This window comes from Scyliorhinus torazame, chromosome 10 (assembly GCF_047496885.1).
Source record: "Scyliorhinus torazame isolate Kashiwa2021f chromosome 10, sScyTor2.1, whole genome shotgun sequence".
In the NCBI taxonomy this organism is placed as follows: Eukaryota; Metazoa; Chordata; class Chondrichthyes; order Carcharhiniformes; family Scyliorhinidae; genus Scyliorhinus; species Scyliorhinus torazame.
Genome location: NC_092716.1, coordinates 5,535,243 through 5,558,060, shown reverse-complemented (window position 1 = coordinate 5,558,060; position 22,818 = coordinate 5,535,243). Strand labels below are relative to the sequence as shown.

Genomic DNA, 22,818 nt, shown 5'->3' with positions numbered 1-22,818 from the left:
AATAAAATAAAATATTGGGGTTTCGGTACAGAATGCTGGTCTGGTCGGGGTTTTAATAATTCCCATGATTGACCGGAATCTCATTGTCATTTTGCCGTGTTTCATATCCCTGGACACTCTTACCCAACAAAAATAGATCGTCCTCAGTTTTGTAAACTCCCCCTCGCCAGCCCCCACCTCCCCACAAGTCCCTCTCACAAGTGGAAACACCCTTTCTACATCTATCCAATCAAACCCATTCATAGTGTTAAGACCTTTATTAGAGTAAGGCCTTGCCTTTTCAGTCTGTTCAGTTTCCCCGCCTAGATACAACCTCTCCGTTCCAGATCCCCTGTGAATGTGTTCTGCACGGTCCCCAGCACTCAATGTGCTCTGCGACACGGAGCCCTTTCCAGCCATCCATCCACCTGTGCTCGAAACAAGATTCCCGCAACTGGTTTCGGTTGTGGAGAAGTGGAGTCAAGTCAGGAATGAAACAAATAAATAAAGGATCGTGCTCGGCTGTTGGCAGCTTGTCTACAGAAGGTACATCGACAAGCAGTGATTGGTTACAGCGTGGAACAAGGGGTCAAACGAAGCAAATACACGAGCAAGAGCACCATAGGGCGTCGTGAATAGTGTTCTTACAGGGAACAGATCAGTCCGAGGGGGAGTCGTCAGAGGGTCAGCACTGAGGGAGTGCTGCACTGTCAGAGGGTCAGTACTGAGGGAGTGCTGCACTGTCAGAGGGTCAGTACTGAGGGAGTGCTGCACTGTCAGAGTGTGAGTACTGAGGGAGCGCCGCACTGTCAGAGGGTCAGTACTGAGGGAGTGCCGCACTGTCAGAGGGTCAGTACTGATGGAGTGCTGCACTGTCAGAGGGTCAATACTGAGGGAGTGCCACACTGTCAGAGGGTCAGTACTGAGGGAGTGCTGCACTGTCAGAGGGTCAGTACTGAGGGAATGCCGCACTGTCAGAGGGTCAGTACTGAGGGAGTGCCGCACTGTCAGAGGGTCAGTGCTGAGGGAGTGCCGCACTGTCAGAGGGTCAGTACTGAGGGAGTGCCACACTGTCAGAGGGTCAGTACTGAGGGAGTGCTGCACTGTCAGAGGGTCAGTACTGAGGGAGTGCTGCACTGTCAGAGGGTCAGTACTGAGGGAGTGCTACACTGTCAGAGGGTCAGTGCTGAGGGAGTGCTGCACTGTCAGAGGGTCAGTACTGAGGGAGTGCTGCACTGTCAGAGGGTCAGTGCTGAGGGAGTGCTGCACTGTCAGAGGGTCAGTACTGAGGGAGTGCTGCACTGTCAGAGGGCCAGTACTGAGGGAGTGCTGCACTGTCAGAGGGTCAGTGCTGAGGGAGTGCTGCACTGTCAGAGGGTCAGTGCTGAGGGAGTGCCGCACTGTCAGAGGGTCAGTAGCTGAGGAAACAAGGTTCAGACAGGGCATTGGAGGGATACAAGATAGCCAGGAGGGAACTGAAGAAAGGGATTAGGAGAGCTAAGAGAGGGCATGAACAATCTTTGGCGGGTAGGATCAAGGAAAACCCCAAGGCCTTTTACACATATGTGAGAAATATGAGAATGACTAGAGCAAGGGTAGGTCCGATCAAGGACAGTAGCGGGAGATTGTGTATTGAGTCTGAAGAGATAGGAGAGGTCTTGAACGAGTACTTTTCTTCTGTATTTACAAATGAGAGGGGCGATATTGTTGGAGAGGACAGTGTGAAACAGATTGGTAAGCTCGAGGAAATACTTGTTAGGAAGGAAGATGTGTTGGGCATTTTGAAAAACTTGAGGATAGACAAGTCCCCCGGGCCTGACGGGATATATCCAAGGATTCTATGGGAAGCAAGAGATGAAATTGCAGAGCCGTTGACAATGATCTTTTCGTCCTCACTGTCAACAGGGGTGGTACCAGGGGATTGGAGAGTGGCGAATGCCGTGCCCCTGTTCAAAAAAGGAACTAGGGATAACCCTGGGAATTACAGGCCAGTTAGTCTTACTTCGGTGGTAGGCAAAGTAATGGAAAGGGTACTGAAGGATAGGATTTCTGAGCATCTGGAAAGACACTGCTTGATTAGGGATAGTCAGCACGGATTTGTGAGGGGTAGGTCTTGCCTTACAAATCTTATTGAATTCTTTGAGGAGGTGACCAAGCATGTGGATGAAGGTAAAGCAGTGGATGTAGTGTACATGGATTTTAGTAAGGCATTTGATAAAGTTCCCCATGGTAGGCTTCTGCACAAAGTAAGGAGGCATGGGATAGTGGGAAATTTGGCCAGTTGGATAACGAACTGGCTAACCGATAGAAGTCAGAGAGTGGTGGTGGATGGCAAATATTCAGCCTGGATCCCAGTTACCAGTGGTGTACCGCAGGGATCAGTTCTGGGTCCTCTGCTGTTTGTGATTTTCATTAATGACTTGGATGAGGGAGTTGAAGGGTGGGTCAGTAAATTTGCAGACGATACGAAGATTGGTGGAGTTGTGGATAGTAAGGAGGGCTGTTGTCGGCTGCAAAGAGACATAGATAGGATGCAGAGCTGGGCTGAGAAGTGGCAGATGGAGTTTAACCCTGAAAAGTGTGAGGTTGTCCATTTTGGAAGGACAAATATGAATGCGGAATACAGGGTTAACGGTAGAGTTCTTGGCATTGTGGAGGAGCAGAGAGACCTTGGGGTCTATGTTCATACATCTTTGAAAGTTGCCACTCAAGTGGATAGAGCTGTGAAGAAGGCCTATGGTGTGCTCGCGTTCATTAACAGAGGGATTGAATTTAAGAGCCGTGAGGTGATGATGCAGCTGTACAAAACTTTGGTAAGGCCACATTTGGAGTACTGTGTACAGTTCTGGTCGCCTCATTTTAGGAAGGATGTGGAAGCTTTGGAAAAGGTGCAAAGAAGATTTACCAGGATGTTGCCTGGAATGGAGAGTAGGTCTTACGAGGAAAGGTTGAGGGTGCTAGGCCTTTTCTCATTAGAACGGAGAAGGATGAGGGGCGACTTGATAGAGGTTTATAAGATGATCAGGGGAATAGATAGAGTAGACAGTCAGAGACTTTTTCCCCGGGTGGAACACACCATTACAAGGGGACATAAATTTAAGGTGAAAGGTGGAAGATATAGGAGGGATATCAGAGGTAGGTTCTTTACCCAGAGAGTAGTGGGGGCATGGAATGCACTGCCTGTGGAAGTAGTTGAGTCGGAAACATTAGGGACCTTAGAGCAGCTATTGGATAGGTACATGGATTACGGGAAAATGATATAGTGTAGATTTATTTGTTCTTAAGGGCAGCACGGTAGCATTGTGGATAGCACAATTGCTTCACAGATCCATGGTCCCAGGTTCGATTCCGGCTTGGGTCATTGTCTGTGCGGAGTCTGCATGTCCTCCCCGTGTCTGCGTGGGTTTCCTCCGGGTGCTCCGGTTTCCTCCCACAGTCCAAAGATGTGCGGGTTAGGTGAATTGGCCAATGATAAATTGCCCTTAATGTCCAAATTGCCCTTGGTGTTGGGTGGAGGTGTTGAGTTTGGGTAGGGTGCTCTTTCCAAGAGCTGGTGCAGACTCAAAGGGCCGAATGGCCTCCTTCTGCACTGTAAATTCAATGATAATCTATGATTAATCTAGGACAAAGGTTTGGCACAACATCGTGGGCCGAAGGGCCTGTTCTGTGCTGTATTTTCTATGTTCTATGTTCTATGAGTGCCGCACTGTCAGAGGGTCAGTACTGAGGGAGTGCCGCACTGTCAGAGGGTCAGTGCTGAGGGAGTGCTACACTGTCAGAGGGTCAGTGCTGAGGGAGTGCTGCACTGTCAGAGGGTCAGTACTGAGGGAGTGCTGCACTGTCAGAGGGTCAGTACTGAGGGAGTGCTGCACTGTCAGAGGGTCAGTACTGAGGGAGAACCACACTGTCAGAGGGTCAGTACTGAGGGAGTGCTGCACTGTCAGAGGGTCAGTACTGAGGGAGTGCTGCACTGTCAGAGGGTCAGTACTGAGGGAGTGCTGCACTGTCAGAGGGTCAGTACTGAGGGAGTGCTGCACTGTCAGAGGGTCAGTACTGAGGGAGTGCTGCACTGTCAGAGGATCAGTACTGAGGGAGTGCTGCACTGTCAGAGGGTCAGTACTGAGGGAATGCTGCACTGTCAGAGGGTCAGTACTGAGGGAGTGCTGCACTGTCAGAGGGTCAGTACTGAGGGAGAACCACACTGTCAGAGGGTCAGTACTGAGGGAGTGCTGCACTGTCAGAGGGTCAGTACTGAGGGAGTGCTGCACTGTCAGAGGGTCAGTACTGAGGGAGTGCTGCACTGTCAGAGGGTCAGTACTGAGGGACTGCTGCACTGTCAGAGGGTCAGTACTGAGGGAGTGCTGCACTGTCAGAGGGTCAGTACTGAGGGAGAACCACACTGTCAGAGGGTCAGTACTGAGGGAGTGCTGCACTGTCAGAGGGTCAGTATTGAGGGAGTGCTGTACTGTCAGAGGGTCAGTACTGAGGGAGTGCTGCACTGTCAGAGGGTCAGTACTGAGGGAGTGCTGCACTGTCAGAGGGTCAGTACTGAGGGAGTGCTGCACTGTCAGAGGGTCAGTACTGAGGGAGTGCTGCACTGTCAGAGGGTCAGTACTGAGGGAGTGCTGCACTGTCAGAGGGTCAGTACTGAGGGAGTGCTGCACTGTCAGAGGGTCAGTACTGAGGGAGAACCGCACTGTCAGAGGGTCAGTACTGAGGGAGTGCCGCACTGTCAGAGGGTCAGTACTGAGGGAGTGCCGCACTGTCAGAGGGTCAGTACTGAGGGAGTGCCGCACTGTCAGAGGGTCAGTACTGAGGGAGCGCCGCACTGTCAGAGGGTCAGTACTGAGGGAGTGCTGCACTGTCAGAGGGTCAGTACTGAGGGAGTGCTGCACTGTGGGAGGGTCAGTACTGAGGGAGTGCTGCACTGTGGGAGGGTCAGTACTGAGGTAGTGCCGCACTGTCAGAGGTGCTGTCTTTCTAATGAGACATTGGGGCGGGGTTTACAACCCTACAGCGTGTTTTGTGAGGGTGATCTACGATTGGCCGTGGCAGCATCTTCCAGTCCTGCACAAATAGGTTGTGGCCAAGCCTCCATTCGCCTCGACTTCAAAAGCTGATGCGAAGCAATTTGGGGCACACACAGGTTGTAGAAGGTGCTATATAAATACAAGAATTCCTTCCTGCCTGGCTGGGAGGTGGTTTGATTCAGCAGTTATGGTGTTGGGCGAGTGTTGTGTGCCCCTAAGGGAGAACAGATGGATGTTTGAGTGGATAGCTCTGCTCCAGGTCCTGTAATGCTCCATATGTTACTGGCTGAGTGCAGCTGCCTGCGGGAAGCTGTGTGAACAACCTGTCCAAACTCCGCCTGATTAAGACACAACTCCACGTTGCACTCTGTGTACATTTTAATCCTTCTTCAGACAAGCTGCCGACAGCCGAGGACAATCGTTTATTTATTTGCTTCGTTCCTGACTTGACTCCACTTCTCCACAACTGAAACCAGTTGCGGCAAACCAGGGCTGGTTTAGCACTGTGGGCTAAACAGCTGGCTTGCAATGCAAAACAAGGCCAGCAGCGCGGGTTCAATTCCCGTACTAGCCTCACCGAACAGGCGCCGGAATGTGGCGACTAGGGGCTTTTCACAGTAACTTCATCCTTATGACAGTAACAGATTATTATTATTTGTCAATGTTCCCTGTTGATTATTCTTGTGACTACTATGTACGTCCTGTGTACGTTCCCTCGGCCGCAGCAAAATATTTTCCACTGCACTTCGGTACATGTGACAATAAATCAAATCAAATCAAATGCTCTGGGTTGGTGGAGGGTGCCGGTGACAGCAGCGACGGGACGTTGCTGCCATCCGCAGACGTGTGGAGTGTGACGGGAGTCGCGGGTTTGCAGTGGGGGGTGCGGGTCACAAGCAGGTCCTGCCTCGGCAAAAGATCCAGCGAGACAAAAGACAACTTGGGCGTGATTCTCCCTTCCTGGGGCTAACTGCGGGGGCAAATGGAGACTGCGCGGGAGTTTCACGACGGGAAAATCGGCGCGAACCCCTCGCCGATTCCGGTGCAGCAGCGGGGCTAGCACCGTATCCGCGTGAAACACCTGCGTGCCGTGCTGAAAATGGACGGAGACTGGCCGGGTCCTGGGTCGCGTGTGCGCACGGCTGATGACCTGCAGCGGTCGTGCCGGAAAATGTGGCGCCGACCGTCCTCGAACTCTGACCCGCCCACCCCGACCGCACTGCCCACCCCTTGGCCACTCCCCCCCCCCCCCCCCCCCCCCCCTGGCCAGCGGCAAGGATCCTGGACGAGTGTGGTGGCGCTGGACACTGTTGGAATCACACTGGTTCCACATGCAGCGGGCGCTAGCCCATTAGGATGTCCTGAATCACTCCGGGGCCGACCCCGTTATTGGACCGAGGAACGCCCGCGACTCAGTCCCGGCGTCAGCAATCTGAAACAGAGAATCCAGCAGATCCCCCAAAATAAAGGGTCACGGCCTCGGAACAACGTGTGCTCCTGTGAACAATCAGGATCAGGTAGCGCCCAGGAGGAGGGAATGGGTGGGGGAGACTGACCCTTCAGAGAATGACATTGTGCACTGATTCATTTGTGATCTCTGCGTTATCCGCAGTGATCTGATTTATCGCCAGCTTTCCAATTACTTGTAGCGACTGGCTGCTGCATCGGGCGTGAGCGCCGATGGACTCTGCAATAATCTTCAAAACGCTTGAAATTATTTCCATCTAAGACGATGAGTTGAAGTTAGGTTCAGTCATCGTACTGAGGTCCAAGTATATTCTTCACCAGGAAATAGTTTTTCTTGCCCCAGAGGATTTAATGTTGGAATTTCCTGTCTCTGTCTCTTCCCTTCACTGACTGAGGCATAAAGCCCCAGTGCCAGGGGCCTGGACGGGGCGAAGTTCGTAAGGAGCATCCAGGAGGGCTTCGGAAAACAATATGTAGACAGTCCAACTAGGGAAGGGGCTGTACTGGACCTGGTATTGGGGAATGAGCCCGGCCAGATGGTATAAGTTTCAGAAGGGGAGCATTTCGGGAACAGTGACCACAATTCAGTAAGTTTTAAAGTACTGGTGGACAAGGATAAGAGTGGTCCTAGGATGAATGTGCTAAATTGGGGGAAGGCTAATTATAACAATATTAGGCGGGAACTGAAGAACATAGATTGGGGGCTGATGTTTGAGGGTAAATCAACATCTGACATGTGGGAGGCTTTCAAATGTCAGTTGAAAGGAATACAGGACCGGCATGTTCCTGTGAGGAAGAAGGATAAATACGGCAAATTTCGAGAACCTTGGATAACGAGAGATATTGTAGGCCTCGTCAAAAAGAAAAAGGAGGCATTTGTCAGGGCTAAAAGGCTGGGAACAGACGAAGCCTGTGTGGAATATAAGGAAAGTAGGAAGGAACTTAAGCAAGGAGTCAGGAGGGCTAGAAGGGGTCACGAAAAGTCATTGGTGATTAGGGTTAAGGAAACTCCCAAGGCTTTTTACACATACATAAAAAGCAAGAGGGTAGCCAGGGAAAGGGTTGGCCCACTGGAGGATAGGCAAGGGAATCTATGTGTGGAGCCAGAGGGAATGGGCGAGGTACTAAATGAATACTTTGCATCAGTATTCACCAAAGAGAAGGAATTGGTGGATGTTGAGTCTGGAGAAGGGTGTGTAGATAGCCTGGGTCACATTGAGATCCAAAAAGATGAGGTGTTGGGCGACTTGAAAAATATTACGGTAGATAAGTCCCCAGGGCCGGATGGGATCTACCCCAGAATACTGAAGGAGGCTAGAGAGGAAATTGCTGAAGCCTTGACAGAAATCTTTGGATCCTCACTGTCTTCAGGTGATGTCCCGGAGGACTGGAGAATAGCCAATGTTGTTCCTTTGTTTAAGAAGGGTAGCAAGGATAATCTAAGGAACTACAGGCCGGTGAGCCTTACGTCAGTGGTTGGGAAATTACTGAAGAGAATTCTTCGAGACAGGATCTACTCACATTTGGAAGCAAATGGACATATTAGTGAGAGGCAGCATGGTTTTGTGAAGGGGAGGTTGTGTCTCACTAACTTGAAAGAGTTTTTCGAGGAGGTCACAAAGATGATTGATGCAGGTAGGGCAGTGGATGTTGTCTATATGGACTTCAGTAAGTCCTTTGATAAGGTCCCTCATGGTAGACTGGTACAAAAGGTGAAATCACACGGGATCAGGGGTGAGCTGGCAAGGTGGATATAGAACTGGCTAGGTCATAGAAAGCAGAGAATAGCAATGGAAGGGTGCTTTTCTAATTGGAGGGCTGTAACTAGTGGTGTACCGCAGGGATCAGTGCTGGGACCTTTGCTGTTCGTAGTATCTATAAATGATTTGGAGGAAAATGTAACTGGTCTGATTGGTAAGTTTGCAGATGACACAAAGGTTGGTGGAATTGCGGATAGCGATGAGGACTGTCAGAGGATACAGTAGGATTTATATTGTCTGGAGACTTGGGCGGCGAGATGGCAGATGGAGTTTAATCCGGACAAATGTGAGGTAATGCATTTTGGAAGGTCGAATGCAGGTAGGGAATATACAGTGAATGGTAGAACCCTCAAGAGTATTGACAGTCAGAGAGATCTAGGTGTACAGGTCCACAGGTCACTGAAAGGGGCAACACAGGTGGAGAAGGTAGTCAAGAAGGCATACGGCATGTTTGCCTTCATTGGCCGGGGCATTGAGTATAAGAATTGGCAAGTCATGTTGCAGCTGTAGAGAACCTTAGTTAGGCCACACTTGGAGTATAGTGTTCAATTCTGGTCGCCACACTACCAGAAGGATGTGGAGGCTTTAGAGAGGGTGCAGAAGAGATTTACCAGAATGTTGCCTGGTATGGAGGGCATTAGCTATGAGGAGCGCTTGAATAAACTCGGTTTGTTCTCACTGGAACGACGGAGGTTGAGGGGCGACCTGATAGAGGCCTACAAAATTATGAGGGGCAAAGACAGAGTGGATAGTCAGAGGCTTTTCCCCAGGGTAGAGGGGTCAATTACTAGGGGGCATAGGTTTAAGGTGAGAGGGGCAAGGTTTAGAGTAGATGCACGAGGCAAGTTTTTTACACAGAGGGTAGTGGGTGCCTGGAACTCGCTGCCGGAGGAGGTGGTGGAAGCAGGGACGATAGTGACATTTAAGGGGCATCTTGACAAATACATGAATAGGATGGGAAAAGAGGGATACGGACCCAGGAAGTGTAGAAGATTTTAGTTTAGACAGGCAGCATGGTCAGCACGGGCTTGGAGGGCCAAAGGGCCTGTTCATGTGCTGTACTTTTCTTTGTTCTTTGTTCTTTGTTTGCATTGGCCGATCTGCTTGGCCAGCAGCTCTGGAGGCCCCAGTAGTGGGTCCTGTTGAAACTGTTAGTGGGCACTGTGGTGATATGCATATGCATAGCAATGTCTATGGTTGGATGCACGACCTCCGACCAGCCGGTGGGGATGGTGATCCACCGTGTGACTCCACAGATCAGGCAGTGGGGAGTAAGTCATACTAGAGGACAGTCGCATTAGAAGTAGCTCCAGGAGAATTCACTTATTCGTTACCGTTTGTATTTTAGCTTGTTAGTTATCTTTCCACATGTTAATTTTGTTAATAAACTATCTTACCGGTCAAAGAGCTAGATGTTCTGTGAACATCTTTACCGTGGCCAACAGAGAACATAGCAGGCACCATGATGAAGCGGACATGGATCCTGGTGTGAGGTAATTCAGGGCTGTTGGATGGGAGGGGATGGGGGAGCCTGGGGATGGGGTGAGGAGTTTGACCACACCCAACCATGCCCAACCGTACCCAACCATCCCCAACCATACCCAACCACACCCAACCATGCCCAACCGTACCCAACTATACCCAACCGTACCCAACCACATCCAACCGTACCCAACCATACCCAACCGTACCAACCACATTCAACCGTACCCAACTATGCCCAACTGTACCCAACCACATCCAACCATACCCAACCTTACCCAACCGTACCCAACCATACCCAACTATAGCCAACCATACCCAACTGTACCCAATCATACACAATCACACCCAACCTTACCCAACCATACCCAACCACACCCAACCGTACCCAACTATACCTAACCACACCAACCATACCCACCCGTACCCAACCGTACCCAACGATTTCCAACCACACCCAACCGTACCCAAATGTATCCAACCATACCCAACCTTACCCAACCGTATCAAACCATACCCAACCGTACCCCACTATACCCAACCACACCCAACCACGCCCAACCACACCCAACCACACCCAATCACACCCAACCACACCCAACCATACCCAACCATACCCAACCATACCCAACCACACCCAACCGTGTTGAATCTTCTTTGCAGCCTTCAACACATCATCGATGAAGATGAACATATTGCCAAGGTCATCCCCACACCCCCACTACTTGCCTTCAAACAACCGCGCAACCTCAAACAAACCATTGTTTGCAGCAAACTACCCAGCCTTCAGAACAGTGACCACGACACCACACAACCCTGCCATGGCAATCTCTGCAAGACGTGCCAGATCATCGACATGGATACCACCATTACACGTGAGAACACCACCCACCAGGTACGCGGTACATACTCGTGCGACTCGGCCAACGTTGTCTACCTCATACGCTGCAGGAAAGGATGTCCCGAAGCGTGGAGGAGGTGGTGGAAGCAGGGATGATAGTGACGTTTTAGGGGCATCTTGACAAATACATGAATAGGGTGGGAATAGAGGGATACAGACCCCAGTAGTGTAAAAGGTTAGATGGGCAGCATGGTCAGCACAGGCTTGGAGGGCCAAAGGGCTTGTTCCCTTGCTGTTCTTTGTTCTATTAGGACAGATGACCAAATGTAGTAGGTTTGAAAGGGCCCCAAAGAATTAGTGAGAGAATTAGGGAGAGAATTCCAGAGCTTGGAGCTCGGACAGCTGAAGCCAAGGCCACCACTTGCGGAGTGATTAAAATCGGGATGCTCGAGAGGCCAGAGGTGGAGCAGTGCAGATATCTGGGGGATTGTGGAGCTGGCGGAGATTATCGAGTGAGGGAGGGATGAAAAGCCATGGAGAGATCTGAAAACCAGGTTGAGTGTTTTAAAATTGAGGCGATGCCGGACGCGGAGGCACTGTCGGTCAGCGAGCATAGCGGCGAGGGGGGAACAGGATTCATTGGATTGGATTGGATTTACGACTGAAGTCAGGGCCACCGGACGGTAGTCATTGACAAATCATTGTGAGTTAGGATTCAGGAACAGAGGGCGCAATTTGACAGAAAAGTTTCTAAGTGTCATTTCTGGCGGGTTAGGCTGGGAATTTACCCGTGACCAGCATTGTGGGCAGAACCCAGATAACGATTTGATCTGACGAGGCATTGCTGCCGTTGGGGATCCCAGGGAGGCCTGTCCCGACATTTACCGGCCGCGTCCCACTCAGATCCCACGGGACACAGGAGGCAGATCGAGCCCAGAGTTTTGGAATTTTATAAAAGCTGGGAGCTGACCTGGAGAATGCTGGAACAGTTTGGTTTCGATGTAACAAAGAACACGGATTGAATGTTTGTCAGAAGATGCTCTGAGACAGGGGCAGAGTCAGACAATGTTACTGAGGTCGGAGCAGGCGGAGTTGGTGATGGAGCGATTGCTCGGACAAGGTTGCAAACGGGCCTGGCTCGGTGTGAATCAGTGACCGGAGAGAGCGATGGTGCTGATGGCAGAAGAGAATTGTTATTGACAGTCAAAGGCCATGGGGTGGGATTCTCCGAGCCTCCGAGCTGAAATCGCGATCGGTGCGGGGGAGGAGAATGAGCGTCAAACCCGACATCGGGTCTGACGGCGCTCCCGCAGTTCTCCAGTCCCCGGAGAATCGCCGGCAATCGTGCCCGCGTGGTTGACGTGGCGCCGGTCGGGAGCCATTGAAAGGGGCCCCAGCGGCGATTCACCGAGTGCAGCTGACCGAGTTCCCGACGGCGTGGTTGTCTCATGGTTCCACCCGGCGGGAACTTGGCGTGGCGGCTTCGGTCTCAGTCCGTGCCCGCTCTGGTGGGGGGGGGGGGGGGGGGGGGGGAACGGGACGGACATTCATGGGGGGGGTGCCTCCAGGATGGCCAGGCTACCGATCAGGGGCCACCGATCCACGGGCGCGCGCGATATACGGGGCGCCTGTGTTTTCGGTCTGCGGTGTGGGTCAGCCATGTTGCGCGGAGAAGCTGATGCAGGTGGCCTCCGTGCGCATGCGCGGACCCCCGACCGGAAGTGCAGGGCCCCGTATCGGCAGCTGGAGCTGCGAGGAGCAGTCTGGGGCTCTGCTGCAGGGCAGCACGGTAGCATTGTGGATAGCACAATTGCTTCACAGCTCCAGGGTCCCAGGTTCGATTCCGGCTTGGGTCACTGTCTGTGCGGAGTCTGCACATCCTCCCCGTGTGTGCGTGGGTTTCCTCCGGGTGCTCCGGTTTCCTCCCACAGTCCAAAGATGTGCAGGTTAGGTGGATTGGCTATGATAAATTGCCCTTAGTGTTGGATGGGGTTACTGGGATAGGGTGGAGGTGTTGACCTTGGGTAGGGTGCTCTTTCCAAGAGCCGGTGCAGACTCGATGGGCCGAATGGCCTCCTTCTGCACTGTAAATTCTGTGATAATCTATGATAATCTATGCTAGCCCTCTGCAAATCGAAGAATCGCCCTGGACTTTCTCCAGGTAAGTCTAGAGTGATTCATGCCCGATTATTCACGGGTGTGGGGACATTATTGGAGAATCCTGCCCCATGGTTTCAGCCTCAGTAACATTTAGGCAGCTTGTGTTGTGGACCCTGTACTCCACAGTCGGTGCACTGGCTCTGAGAGATGCTGGGATTGGTGCTGGTGTCACAAGGTTTGCAGGTCGGAAGTCTCACTTTGATTAACACAAAATTCGCCAAAAGACTGTTAGATCCGCCCAGCCTCTGCTTCAAACATTCAGCACATACTCCAAGTTGATGAAAAGCTTTGACACACATCCTAAGTGATAACAGACCGTGCGTGAATTATTCTAACGCACACCCAGAACATTCGCCCAGAGTGCATGGTTGCTGCACTCAAATTACTTTTTTCATTTCAACAGAAGCTTTTGCCAAATCTCCTGCTGTGGAGATACAGAGAGGTTTTAAGCTGTAACTCGCACCCTGTCTCATTGAGATGCATCCTAGCATTAAATATTCATGAGAGGAAAACGATTTTAATACAGATAAAATGAAACCGGGGGACTTATTATGTAGCTATTAATTGGAAAGGAGACAGACTGAATCGTTTGGAATCTGCACGTCCGGGTTGAATGTGTTCCATGACAGAGCAAAGTCTGTCTTATTTATTCCCCACTTCCAGTGGTTAGATCTGTCCCAAGTGTCACGTTCACACTCTATCTGTCCAATAATCAGTACTCCGAGTTTAAATACACTCATTTACAATTCACATATGTCTGAGCTGAGGATCCCCCACAGCTCATAAATCTAATAGGAAACATTCTAACTGCACTATACTGTGGCAAAATCTCGCTTCCTGAAAATGCATGGGATACCCAGGGGCTCGACAGCAGGGGGTAGCGCCATGCCTCTGTTCAGTATTGTACAGCAACAGACGCTCAGATACAGGAGTCATCCACTAACCAGCTGAGAGATTCTCTTGTTGCCTGACCATCTCCTTAGCCCCAGTGTTCAGTGGCGTAGAAACATCGGAACTAAGAGCAGGAGGAGGCCATTCAGCCCTTTGGGCCGTTCGATAGGATTGTGGCTGATCATCCATCTCAATAGCCTGATCCCACTTTCCCCCAATTTCCTTTCATTCCCGCCGCCCCAGGAGCTATATCCAACTGCTTCTTGGAAACAGACAGGCTGAGATTCCGTCCTGGGACGTCCGCAATGCCTTCCCCGATGGGACGGGAAATCGGGCATCGGGGGGGGGGGATCGAGATCGGCTCCGGGCACCGCTTCGAACGCCCACAGGCGGCGTGAATGAGGTCCACGATGCGCTCCAGCAGGGGGGGGAATGTAAATAGGCCGTGATGATCCATTTGCATCTGTTTAGCGAGCTTGCCGACCTGTGCTCCGGCCTCCCGGGATTGTCGGGCCTACGCGGCTGGAAATCACAGGGACACAAGTGATCTCAGCAAACGGGACCCTGGTGAGGTGGATCTCACGGTGAGCCAAGGGGGGGGGGGGGGGGGACCCTGGGCTCACCGCAAGGCCCACCTCGCCTGGGCCAAACTGGTAGAGACCATCCAAACCCATCCGAGGGCCATCCCACCTCCCCAACAGTGCACTGTCCAGCCAGCCTCCTCTCGCAGTCCTCCCTTCCCCACACACCCGTACAGGGACCCTGGAATAGGGGGACTACCCACAGGAACCCCCTGCCTAAAGCAACACCCTCCACAGACCCCCCCACCCCCACACGCACAGACAAACCCCCCCCCCCGCCAAGAAACGAGACCCCTCTCTGGAATCTAGACAGCAGTCCAGACTGGCGCTGTGGGAAGCAGTGTAGCTGTAATGCGTAACCTGCAGCTCCACCTGTCCATTCCTGGAAGCAGTGCAGTTGTGCCTGTGTCTGGTTCCCACAAATCCACTGTCTGCAATCTATTCATAGCGTTCAAGTAGTGGCCTGTGTTTGACAGCTCGTGCAAACCACCTGCAGCTTTGACCCTTCATATATATCCCTTCACGCTTCAGTGGTCTAAGTGGTGAAACCTCAACGTTTTTACAGTCAGTTTTTTATGTTCTCCACAAGCTTTCTCTCGCCTTTGCTCAATTCTAATCTGCTCCCAACTCTCAGGCCTGCTGTTTTTCTGATCAATTTGTATGTTTCTTCCTTGGATCTAATACTATCTCCAATTTTCCTTGGAAGCCAAGATATGGCCACCTTTCACGTTTTGTTTTTTCACCAGACAGGAATGAACAATTGTTACATTTCACCCATGCGCTCTTTGAAGTCATGTTTAAGTAACCCTTTAAGTAACGTCCCCCAATTCACCATAGCCAACTCGCACCGCATACCATTGTCATTTCCTTTATTTAGAGTCAGAATCAACTACATCACTCTCCTTTCTTGATGAATAATTCTATCATATTATGGTCGCTCAGCCCCCAGAGGTCTCGCGCAATAGATTGCCAATGATTCCATTCTCATTACACAATATCCAGTCCAGGATGGCTTGCTCGCTAGTTGATTCCTCAACGTATTGGTCCAGAAAACCATCCCGTATTCACTCCAGGAATTCCTCCTCTACGGTAATGCGGCCAATTTCACTCACCCAATCTATATACAGATTAAAATCACCCATAATTACAGATGTTCCTTTATGAAATGAAAAATGAAATGATAATCGTTTATTGTCACAAGTAGGCTTCAATGAAGTTACTGTGAAAAGCCGCTAGTCGCCACATTCCGGTGCCTGTTCGGGGAGGCTGATTGATGCCATTGTGAACGTCACCACTGCAGTTTGGGGGTCTAATTATGACCCCAACTAACGTTTTTTGCCCCTTGGTGTTTCTCAGCCCTACCCATACAGGCTCCACATTGTTTGAGCCAATAGCTATGACCTTGGGATCTTGCTGTGCACAGTAAGTCCAGGTTCCATGCCCGCCTTCACTGTACCAACAGGCTGGAGATATTGTGGACATACGAGTTATCTTTAACCATTAGTGACGGAGTGAGAGGGACTAGCTCGCTGAGTGAGTGCTGTCATTGACGGAGAGGGAGTAGCTAGTTGAGTGAGTGCTGTCATTGACGGAGAGGGAGTAGCTCGTTGAGTGAGTGCTGTCATTGACAGAGAGGGAGTAGCTCGCTGAGTGAGTGCTGTCATTGACAGAGAGGGAGTAGCTCGCTGAGTGAGTGCTGTCATTGACGGAGAGGGAGTAGCTCGCTGAGTGAGTGCTGTCATTGACAGAGAGGGAGTAGCTCGCTGAGTGAGTGCTGTCATTGACAGAGAGGGAGTAGCTCGCTGAGTGAGTGCTTTCATTGACGGAGAGGAAGTAGCTCGCTGAGTGAGTGCTGTCATTGACGGAGAGGGAGTAGCTCGCTGAGTGAGTGCTGTCATTGATGGAGAGGGAGTAGCTCGCTGAGTGAGTGCTGTCATTGACGGAGAGGGAGTAGCTCGCTGAGTGAGTGCTGTCATTGACAGAGAGGGAGTAGCTCGCTGAGTGAGTGCTGTCATTGACGGAGAGGGAGTAACTCGCTGAGTGAGTGCTGTCATTGACGGAGAGGAGTAGCTCGCTGAGTGAGTGCTGTCATTGACGGAGAGGGAGTAGCTCGCTGAATAAGTGCTGTCATTGACAGAGAGGGAGTAGCTCGCTGAGTGAGTGCTATCATTGCCGGAGAGGGAGTAGCTCGCTGAATAAGTGCTGTCATTGACAGAGAGGGAGTGGCTCGCTGAGTGAGTGCTGTCATTGACGGAGAGGGAGTAACTCGCTGAGTGAGTGCTGTCATTGACGGAGAGGGAGTAGCTCGCTGAGTGAGTGCTGTCATTGACGGAGAGGGAGTAGCTCGCTGAGTGAGTGCTGTCATTGACGGAGAGGGAGTAGCTCGCTGAGTGAGAGCTGTCATTGACGGAGAGGGAGTAGCTCGCTGAGTGAGTGCTGTCATTGACAGAGAGGGAGTAGCTCGCTGAGTGAGTGCTGTCATTGACGGAGAGGGAGTAGCTCGCTGAGTGAGTGCTGTCATTGACGGAGAGGGAGTAGCTCGCTGAGTGAGTGCTGTCATTGAAGGAGAGGGAGTAACTCGCTGAGTGAGTGCTATCATTGACAGAGAGGGAGTAGCTCGCTGAATAAGTGCTGTCATTGACAGAGAGGGAGTATCTCGCTGAATAAGTGCTGTCATTGACGGAGAGGGAGTAGCTCGCTGAATAAGTGCTATCATTGACGGAGAGGGAGTAGCTCGCTGAGTGAATGTGGTCAGGAGAGGGAGTGGCTCGCTGAGTGAGTGCTGTCATTGACGGAGAGGGAGTAGCTCTCTGAGTGAGTGCCGTCATTGACGGAGAGGGAGTATCTCGCTGAATAAGTGCTGTCATTGACGGAGAGGGAGTAGCTCGCTGAATAAGTGCTATCATTGACGGAGAGGGAGTAGCTCGCTGAGTGAATGTGGTCAGGAGAGGGAGTGGCTCGCTGAGTGAGTGCTGTCATTGACGGAGAGGGAGTAGCTCTCTGAGTGAGTGCCGTCATTGACGGAGAGGGAGTAGCTCGCTAAGTGAGTGCTGTCATTGACAGAGAGGGAGTAGCTCGCTGAGTGAGTGCTGTCATTGACAGAGCGGGAGTAGCTCGCTGAATAAGTGCTGTCATTGACGGAGAGGGAGTAGCTCGCTGAATAAGTGCTGTCATTGACGGAGAGGCAGTAGCTCGCTGAGTGAGTGCTGTCATTGACGGAGAGGGAGTAGCTCACTGAGTGAGTGCCGTCATTGACAGAGAGGGAGTAACTCGCTGAATAAGTGCTGTCATTGACGGAGAGGGACTAGCTCACAGAGTGAGTGCTGTCATTGACGGAGAGGGAGTAGCTCGCTGAGTGAGTGCGTCATTGACAGAGAGGGAGTAGCTCGCTGAATAAGTGCTGTCATTGACGGAGAGGCAGTAGCTCGCTGAGTGAGTGCTGTCATTGACGGAGAGGGAGTAGTGCGCTGAGTGAGTGCTGTCATTGACGGAGAGGGAGTAGCTCGCTGAGTGAGTGCTGTCATTGACAGAGAGGGAGTAGCTCGCTGAGTGAGTGCTGTCATTGACGGAGAGGGAGTAGCTCGCTGAATGAGTGCCGTCATTGACGGAGAGGGAGTAGCTCGCTGAGTGAGTGCTGTCATTGACAGAGAGGGAGTAGCTCGCTGAGTGAGTGCTGTCATTGACAGAGAGGGAGTAGCTCGCTGAGTGAGTGCTGTCATTGACGGAGAGGGAGTAGCTCGCTGAGTGAGTGCTGTCATTGACGGAGAGGGAGTAGCTCGCTGAGTGGTGCTGTCATTCACGGAGAGGGAGTAGCTCGCTGAGTGTGCTGTCATTGATGGAGAGGGAGTAACTCACTGAGTGAGTGCTGCCATTGACGGAGAGGGAGTAGCTCGCTGAGTGAGTGCTGTCATTGACGGAGAGGGAGTAGCTCGCTGAGTGAGTGCTGTCATTGACGGAGAGGGAGTAGCTCGCTGAATAAGTGCTGTCATTGACGGAGAGGGAGTAGCTCGCTGAGTGAGTGCTGTCATTGACAGAGAGGGAGTAGCTCGCTGAGTGAGTGCTGTCATTGACGGAGAGGGAGTAGCTCGCTGAGTGAGTGCCGTCATTGACGGAGAGGGAGTAGCTCGCTGAGTGAGTGCTGTCATTGACGGAGAGGGAGTAGCTCGCTGAGTGAGTGCCGTCATTGACGGAGAGGGAGTAGCTCGCTGAGTGAGTGCTGTCATTGACGGAGAGGGAGTAGCTCGCTGAGTGAGTGCTGTCATTGACGGAGAGGGAGTAACTCGCTGAGTGAGTGCTGTCATTGACAGAGAGGGAGTAACTCGCTGAGTGAGTGCTGTCATTGACAGAGAGGGAGTAGCTCGCTGAGTGAGTGCTGTCATTGACGGAGAGGGAGTAGCTCGCTGAGTGAGTGCTGTCATTGACGGAGAGGGAGTAGCTCGCTGAGTGAGTGTTGTCATTGACGGAGAGGGAGTAGCTCGCTGAATAAGTGCTGTCATTGACAGAGAGGGAGTAGCTCGCTGAGTGAGTGCTGTCATTGTCGGAGAGGGAGTAGCTCGCTGAGTAAGTGCTGTCATTGACAGAGAGGGAGTAGCTCGCTGAGTGAGAGCTGTCATTGACGGAGAGGGAGTAGCTCGCTGAGTGAGTGCTGTCATTGACGGAGAGGGAGTAACTCGCTGAGTGAGTGCTATCCTTGTCGGAGAGGGAGTAACTCGCTGAGTGTGTGCTGTCATTGATGGAGAGGGAGTAGCTCGCTAAATAAGTGCTGTCATTGACGGAGAGGGAGTAGCTCGCTGAGTGAGTGCTGTCATTGATGGAGAGGGAGTAGCTCGCTAAATAAGTGCTGTCATTGACGGAGAGGGAGTAGCTCGCTGAGTGAGTGCTGTCATTGACGGAGAGGGAGTAACTCGTTGAGTGAGTGCTGTCATTGTCGGAGAGGGAGTAGCTCGCTGAGTGAGTGCTGTCATTGACAGAGAGGGAGTAGCTCGCTGAATAAGTGCTGTCATTGACAGAGAGGGAGTAGCTCTCTGAATAAGTGCTGTCATTGACGGAGAGGGGGTAGCTCTCTGAATAAGTGCTGTCATTCACGGAGAGGGGGTAGCTCGCTGAGTGAGTGCCGTAATTGACAGAGCGGGAGTAGCTCGCTGAATAAGTGCTGTCATTGACGGAGAGGGAGTAACTCGCTGAGCGAGTGCTGTCTTTGATGGAGAGGGAGTAGCTCGCTGAGTGAGTGCTGTCATTGACGGAGAGGGAGTAGCTCGCTGAGTGAGTGCTGTCATTGACGGAGAGGGAGTAGCTCGCTGAGTGAGTGCTGTCATTGACGGAGAGGGAGAAACTCGCTGAGTGAGTGCTGTCATTGATAGAGAGGGAGTAACTCGCTGAGTGAGTGCTGTCATTGACAGAGAGGCAGTAGCTTGCTGAATAAGTGCTGTAAATGACAGAGCGGGAGTAGCTCGCTGAATAAGTGCTGTCATTGACGGAGAGGGAGTAGCTCGCTGAGTGAGTGCTGTCATTGTCGGAGAGGGAGTAAATCGCTGAGTGAGTGCTGTCATTGTCAGAGAGAGAGTAACTCGCTGAGTGAGTGCTGTCATTGACGGAGAGGGAGTAGCTCGCTGAGTGAGTGCTGTCATTGACGGAGAGGGTGTGGCTCGCTGAGTGAGTGCTGTCATTGACAGAGAGGGAGTAGCTCGCTGAGTGAGTGCTGTCATTGACGGAGAGGCAGTGGCTCGCTGAGTGAGTGCTGTCATTGACGGAGAGGGAGTAGCTCGCTGAGTGAGTGCTGTCATTGACGGAGAGGGAGTAGCTCGCTGAGTGAGTGCCGTCATTGACGGAGAGGGAGTAACTCGCTGAGTGAGTGCTGTCATTGACAGAGAGGGAGTAGCTCGCTGAATAAGTGCTGTCATTGACGGAGAGGGAGTAGCTCGCTGAGTGAGTGCTGTCATTGACGGAGAGGGAGTAGCTCGCTGAGTGAGTGCTGTCATTGACAGAGAGGGAGTAGCTCGCTGAGTGAGTGCTGTCATTGACGGAGAGGGAGTGGCTCGCTGAGTGAGTGCTGTCATTGACGGAGAGGGAGTAGCTCGCTGAGTGAGTGCTGTCATTGACGGAGAGGGAGTAGCTCGCTGAGTGAGTGCCGTCATTGACGGAGAGGGAGTAGCTCGCTGTGTGAGTGCCGTCATTGACAGAGAGGGAGTAGCTCGCTGAGTGAGTGCTGTCATTGACGGAGAGGGAGTGGCTCGCTGAGTGAGTGCTGTCATTGACGGAGAGGGAGTAGCTCGCTGAGTGAGTGCTGTCATTGACGGAGAGGGAGTAGCTCGCTGAGTGAGTGCCGTCATTGACGGAGAGGGAGTAACTCGCTGAGTGAGTGCTGTCATTGACAGAGAGGGAGTAGCTCGCTGAATAAGTGCTGTCATTGACGGAGAGGGAGTAGCTCGCTGAGTGAGTGCTGTCATTGACGGAGAGGGAGTAGCTCGCTGAGTGAGTGCTGTCATTGACAGAGAGGGAGTAGCTCGCTGAATAAGTGCTGTCATTGACGGAGAGGGAGTAACTCGCTGAGTGAGTGCTGTCTTTGATGGAGAGGGAGTAGCTCGCTGAGTGAGTGCTGTCATTGACGGAGAGGGAGTAGTTCGCTGAGTGAGTGCTGTCATTGACGGAGAGGGAGTAGCTCGCTGAGTGAGTGCTGTCATTGACGGAGAGGGAGAAACTCGCTGAGTGAGTGCTGTCATTGACAGAGAGGGAGTAGCTCGCTGAATAAGTGCTGTAAATGACAGAGCGGGAGTAGATCGCTGAATAAGTGCTGTCATTGACGGAGAGGGAGTAGCTCGCTGAGTGAGTGCTATCCTTGTCGGAGAGGGAGTAACTCGCTGAGTGAGTGCTGTCATTGACAGAGAGGGAGTAGCTCGCTGAATAAGTGCTGTAAATGACAGAGCGGGAGTAGCTCGCTGAATAAGTGCTGTCATTGACGGAGAGGGAGTAGCTCGCTGAGTGAGTGCTGTCATTGTCAGAGAGAGAGTAACTCGCTGAGTGAGTGCTGTCATTGACAGAGAGGGAGTAGCTTGCTGAATAAGTGCTGTCATTGACGGAGAGGGAGTAGCTCGCTGAGTGAGTGCTGTCATTGTCGGAGAGGGAGTAACTCGCTGAGTGAGTGCTGTCATTGTCAGAGAGAGAGTAGCTCGCTGAGTGAGTGCTGTCATTGATGGAGAGGGAGTCGCTCGCTGAGTGAGTGCTGTCATTGTCGGAGAGGGAGTAACTCGCTGAGTGAGTGCTGTCATTGTCGGAGAGGGAGTAACTCGCTGAGTGAGTGCTGTCATTGACAGAGAGGGAGTCGCTCGCTGAGTGAGTGCTGTCATTGACGGAGAGGGAGTAACTCGCTGAGTGAGTGCTGTCATTGTCGGAGAGGGAGTAACTCGCTGAGTGAGTGCTGTCATTGTCAGAGAGAGAGTAACTCGCTGAGTGAGTGCTGTCATTGACAGAGAGGGAGTCGCTCGCTGAGTGAGTGCTGTCATTGACGGAGAGGGAGTAGCTCGCTGAGTGAGTGCTGTCATTGACGGAGAGGGAGTAGCTCGCTGAGTGAGTGCCGTCATTGACGGAGAGGGAGTAACTCGCTGAGTGAGTGCTGTCATTGACAGAGAGGGAGTAGCTCACTGAATAAGTGCTGTCATTGACGGAGAGGGAGTAACTCGCTGAGAGAGTGCTGTCATTGACGGAGAGGGAGTAGCTCGCTGAATAAGTGCTGTCATTGACGGAGAGGGAGTAGCTCGCTGAGTGAGTGCCGTCATTGACAGAGAGGGAGTAGCTCGCTGAGTGAGTGCTGTCATTGACGGAGAGGGAGTGGCTCGCTGAGTGAGTGCTGTCATTGACGGAGAGAGAGTAGCTCGCTGAGTGAGTGCTGTCATTGACGGAGAGGGAGTAGCTCGCTGAGTGAGTGCCGTCATTGACGGAGAGGGAGTAACTCGCTGAGTGAGTGCTGTCATTGACAGAGAGGGAGTAGCTCGCTGAATAAGTGCTGTCATTGACGGAGAGGGAGTAGCTCGCTGAGTGAGTGCTGTCATTGACGGAGAGGGAGTAGCTCCCTGAGTGAGTGCTGTCATTGACAGAGAGGGAGTAGCTCGCTGAATAAGTGCTGTCATTGACGGAGAGGGAGTAGCTCGCTCAGTGAGTGCCGTCATTGACAGAGAGGGAGTAGCTCGCTGAGTGAGTGCTGTCATTGACGGAGAGGGAGTGGCTCGCTGAGTGAATGCTGTCATTGACGGAGAGGGAGTAACTCGCTGAGTGAGTGCTGTCATTGACGGAGAGGCAGTAGCTCGCTGAGTGAGTGCTGTCATTGACGGAGAGGGAGTAGCTCGCTGAGTGAGTGCTGTCATTGACGGAGAGGGAGTAGCTCGCTGAGTGAGTGCCGTCATTGACGGTGAGGGAGTAGCTCGCTGAGTGAGTGCTGTCATTGACGGAGAGGGAGTAGCTCTCTGAGTGAGTGCTGTCATTGATGGAGAGGGAGTAGCTCGCTGAGTGAGTTCCGTCATTGACCGAGGGGGAGTAGCTCGCTGAGTGAGTGCTGTCATTGACGGAGAGGGAGTAGCTCGCTGAGTGAGTGCCGTCATTGACGGAGAGGGAGTAGCTCACTGAGTGAGTGCTGT

The 22,818-nt window shown here is 52.1% G+C and overlaps 1 protein-coding gene across 4 annotated transcripts in view; it reads left to right on the top strand.

Moving 5' to 3' along the window:
* The window catches only part of pepd (peptidase D), a 720,447-nt gene that overhangs the window by 19,839 nt on the left and 677,790 nt on the right, over positions 1-22,818 (top strand). For 2 of the 4 annotated variants that reach the window (XM_072517760.1, XM_072517759.1), the window contains exon 1: positions 10,525-10,613. The exons of the other annotated variants lie outside the window; for them this stretch is intronic. In XM_072517760.1, coding sequence (XP_072373861.1) covers positions 10,540-10,613 — 74 coding nt within the window. In that variant the 5' untranslated portion in view covers positions 10,525-10,539. Of the gene's footprint in view, positions 1-10,524; positions 10,614-22,818 lie in introns of those variants that run through there. 4 annotated transcript variants of the gene reach the window in all.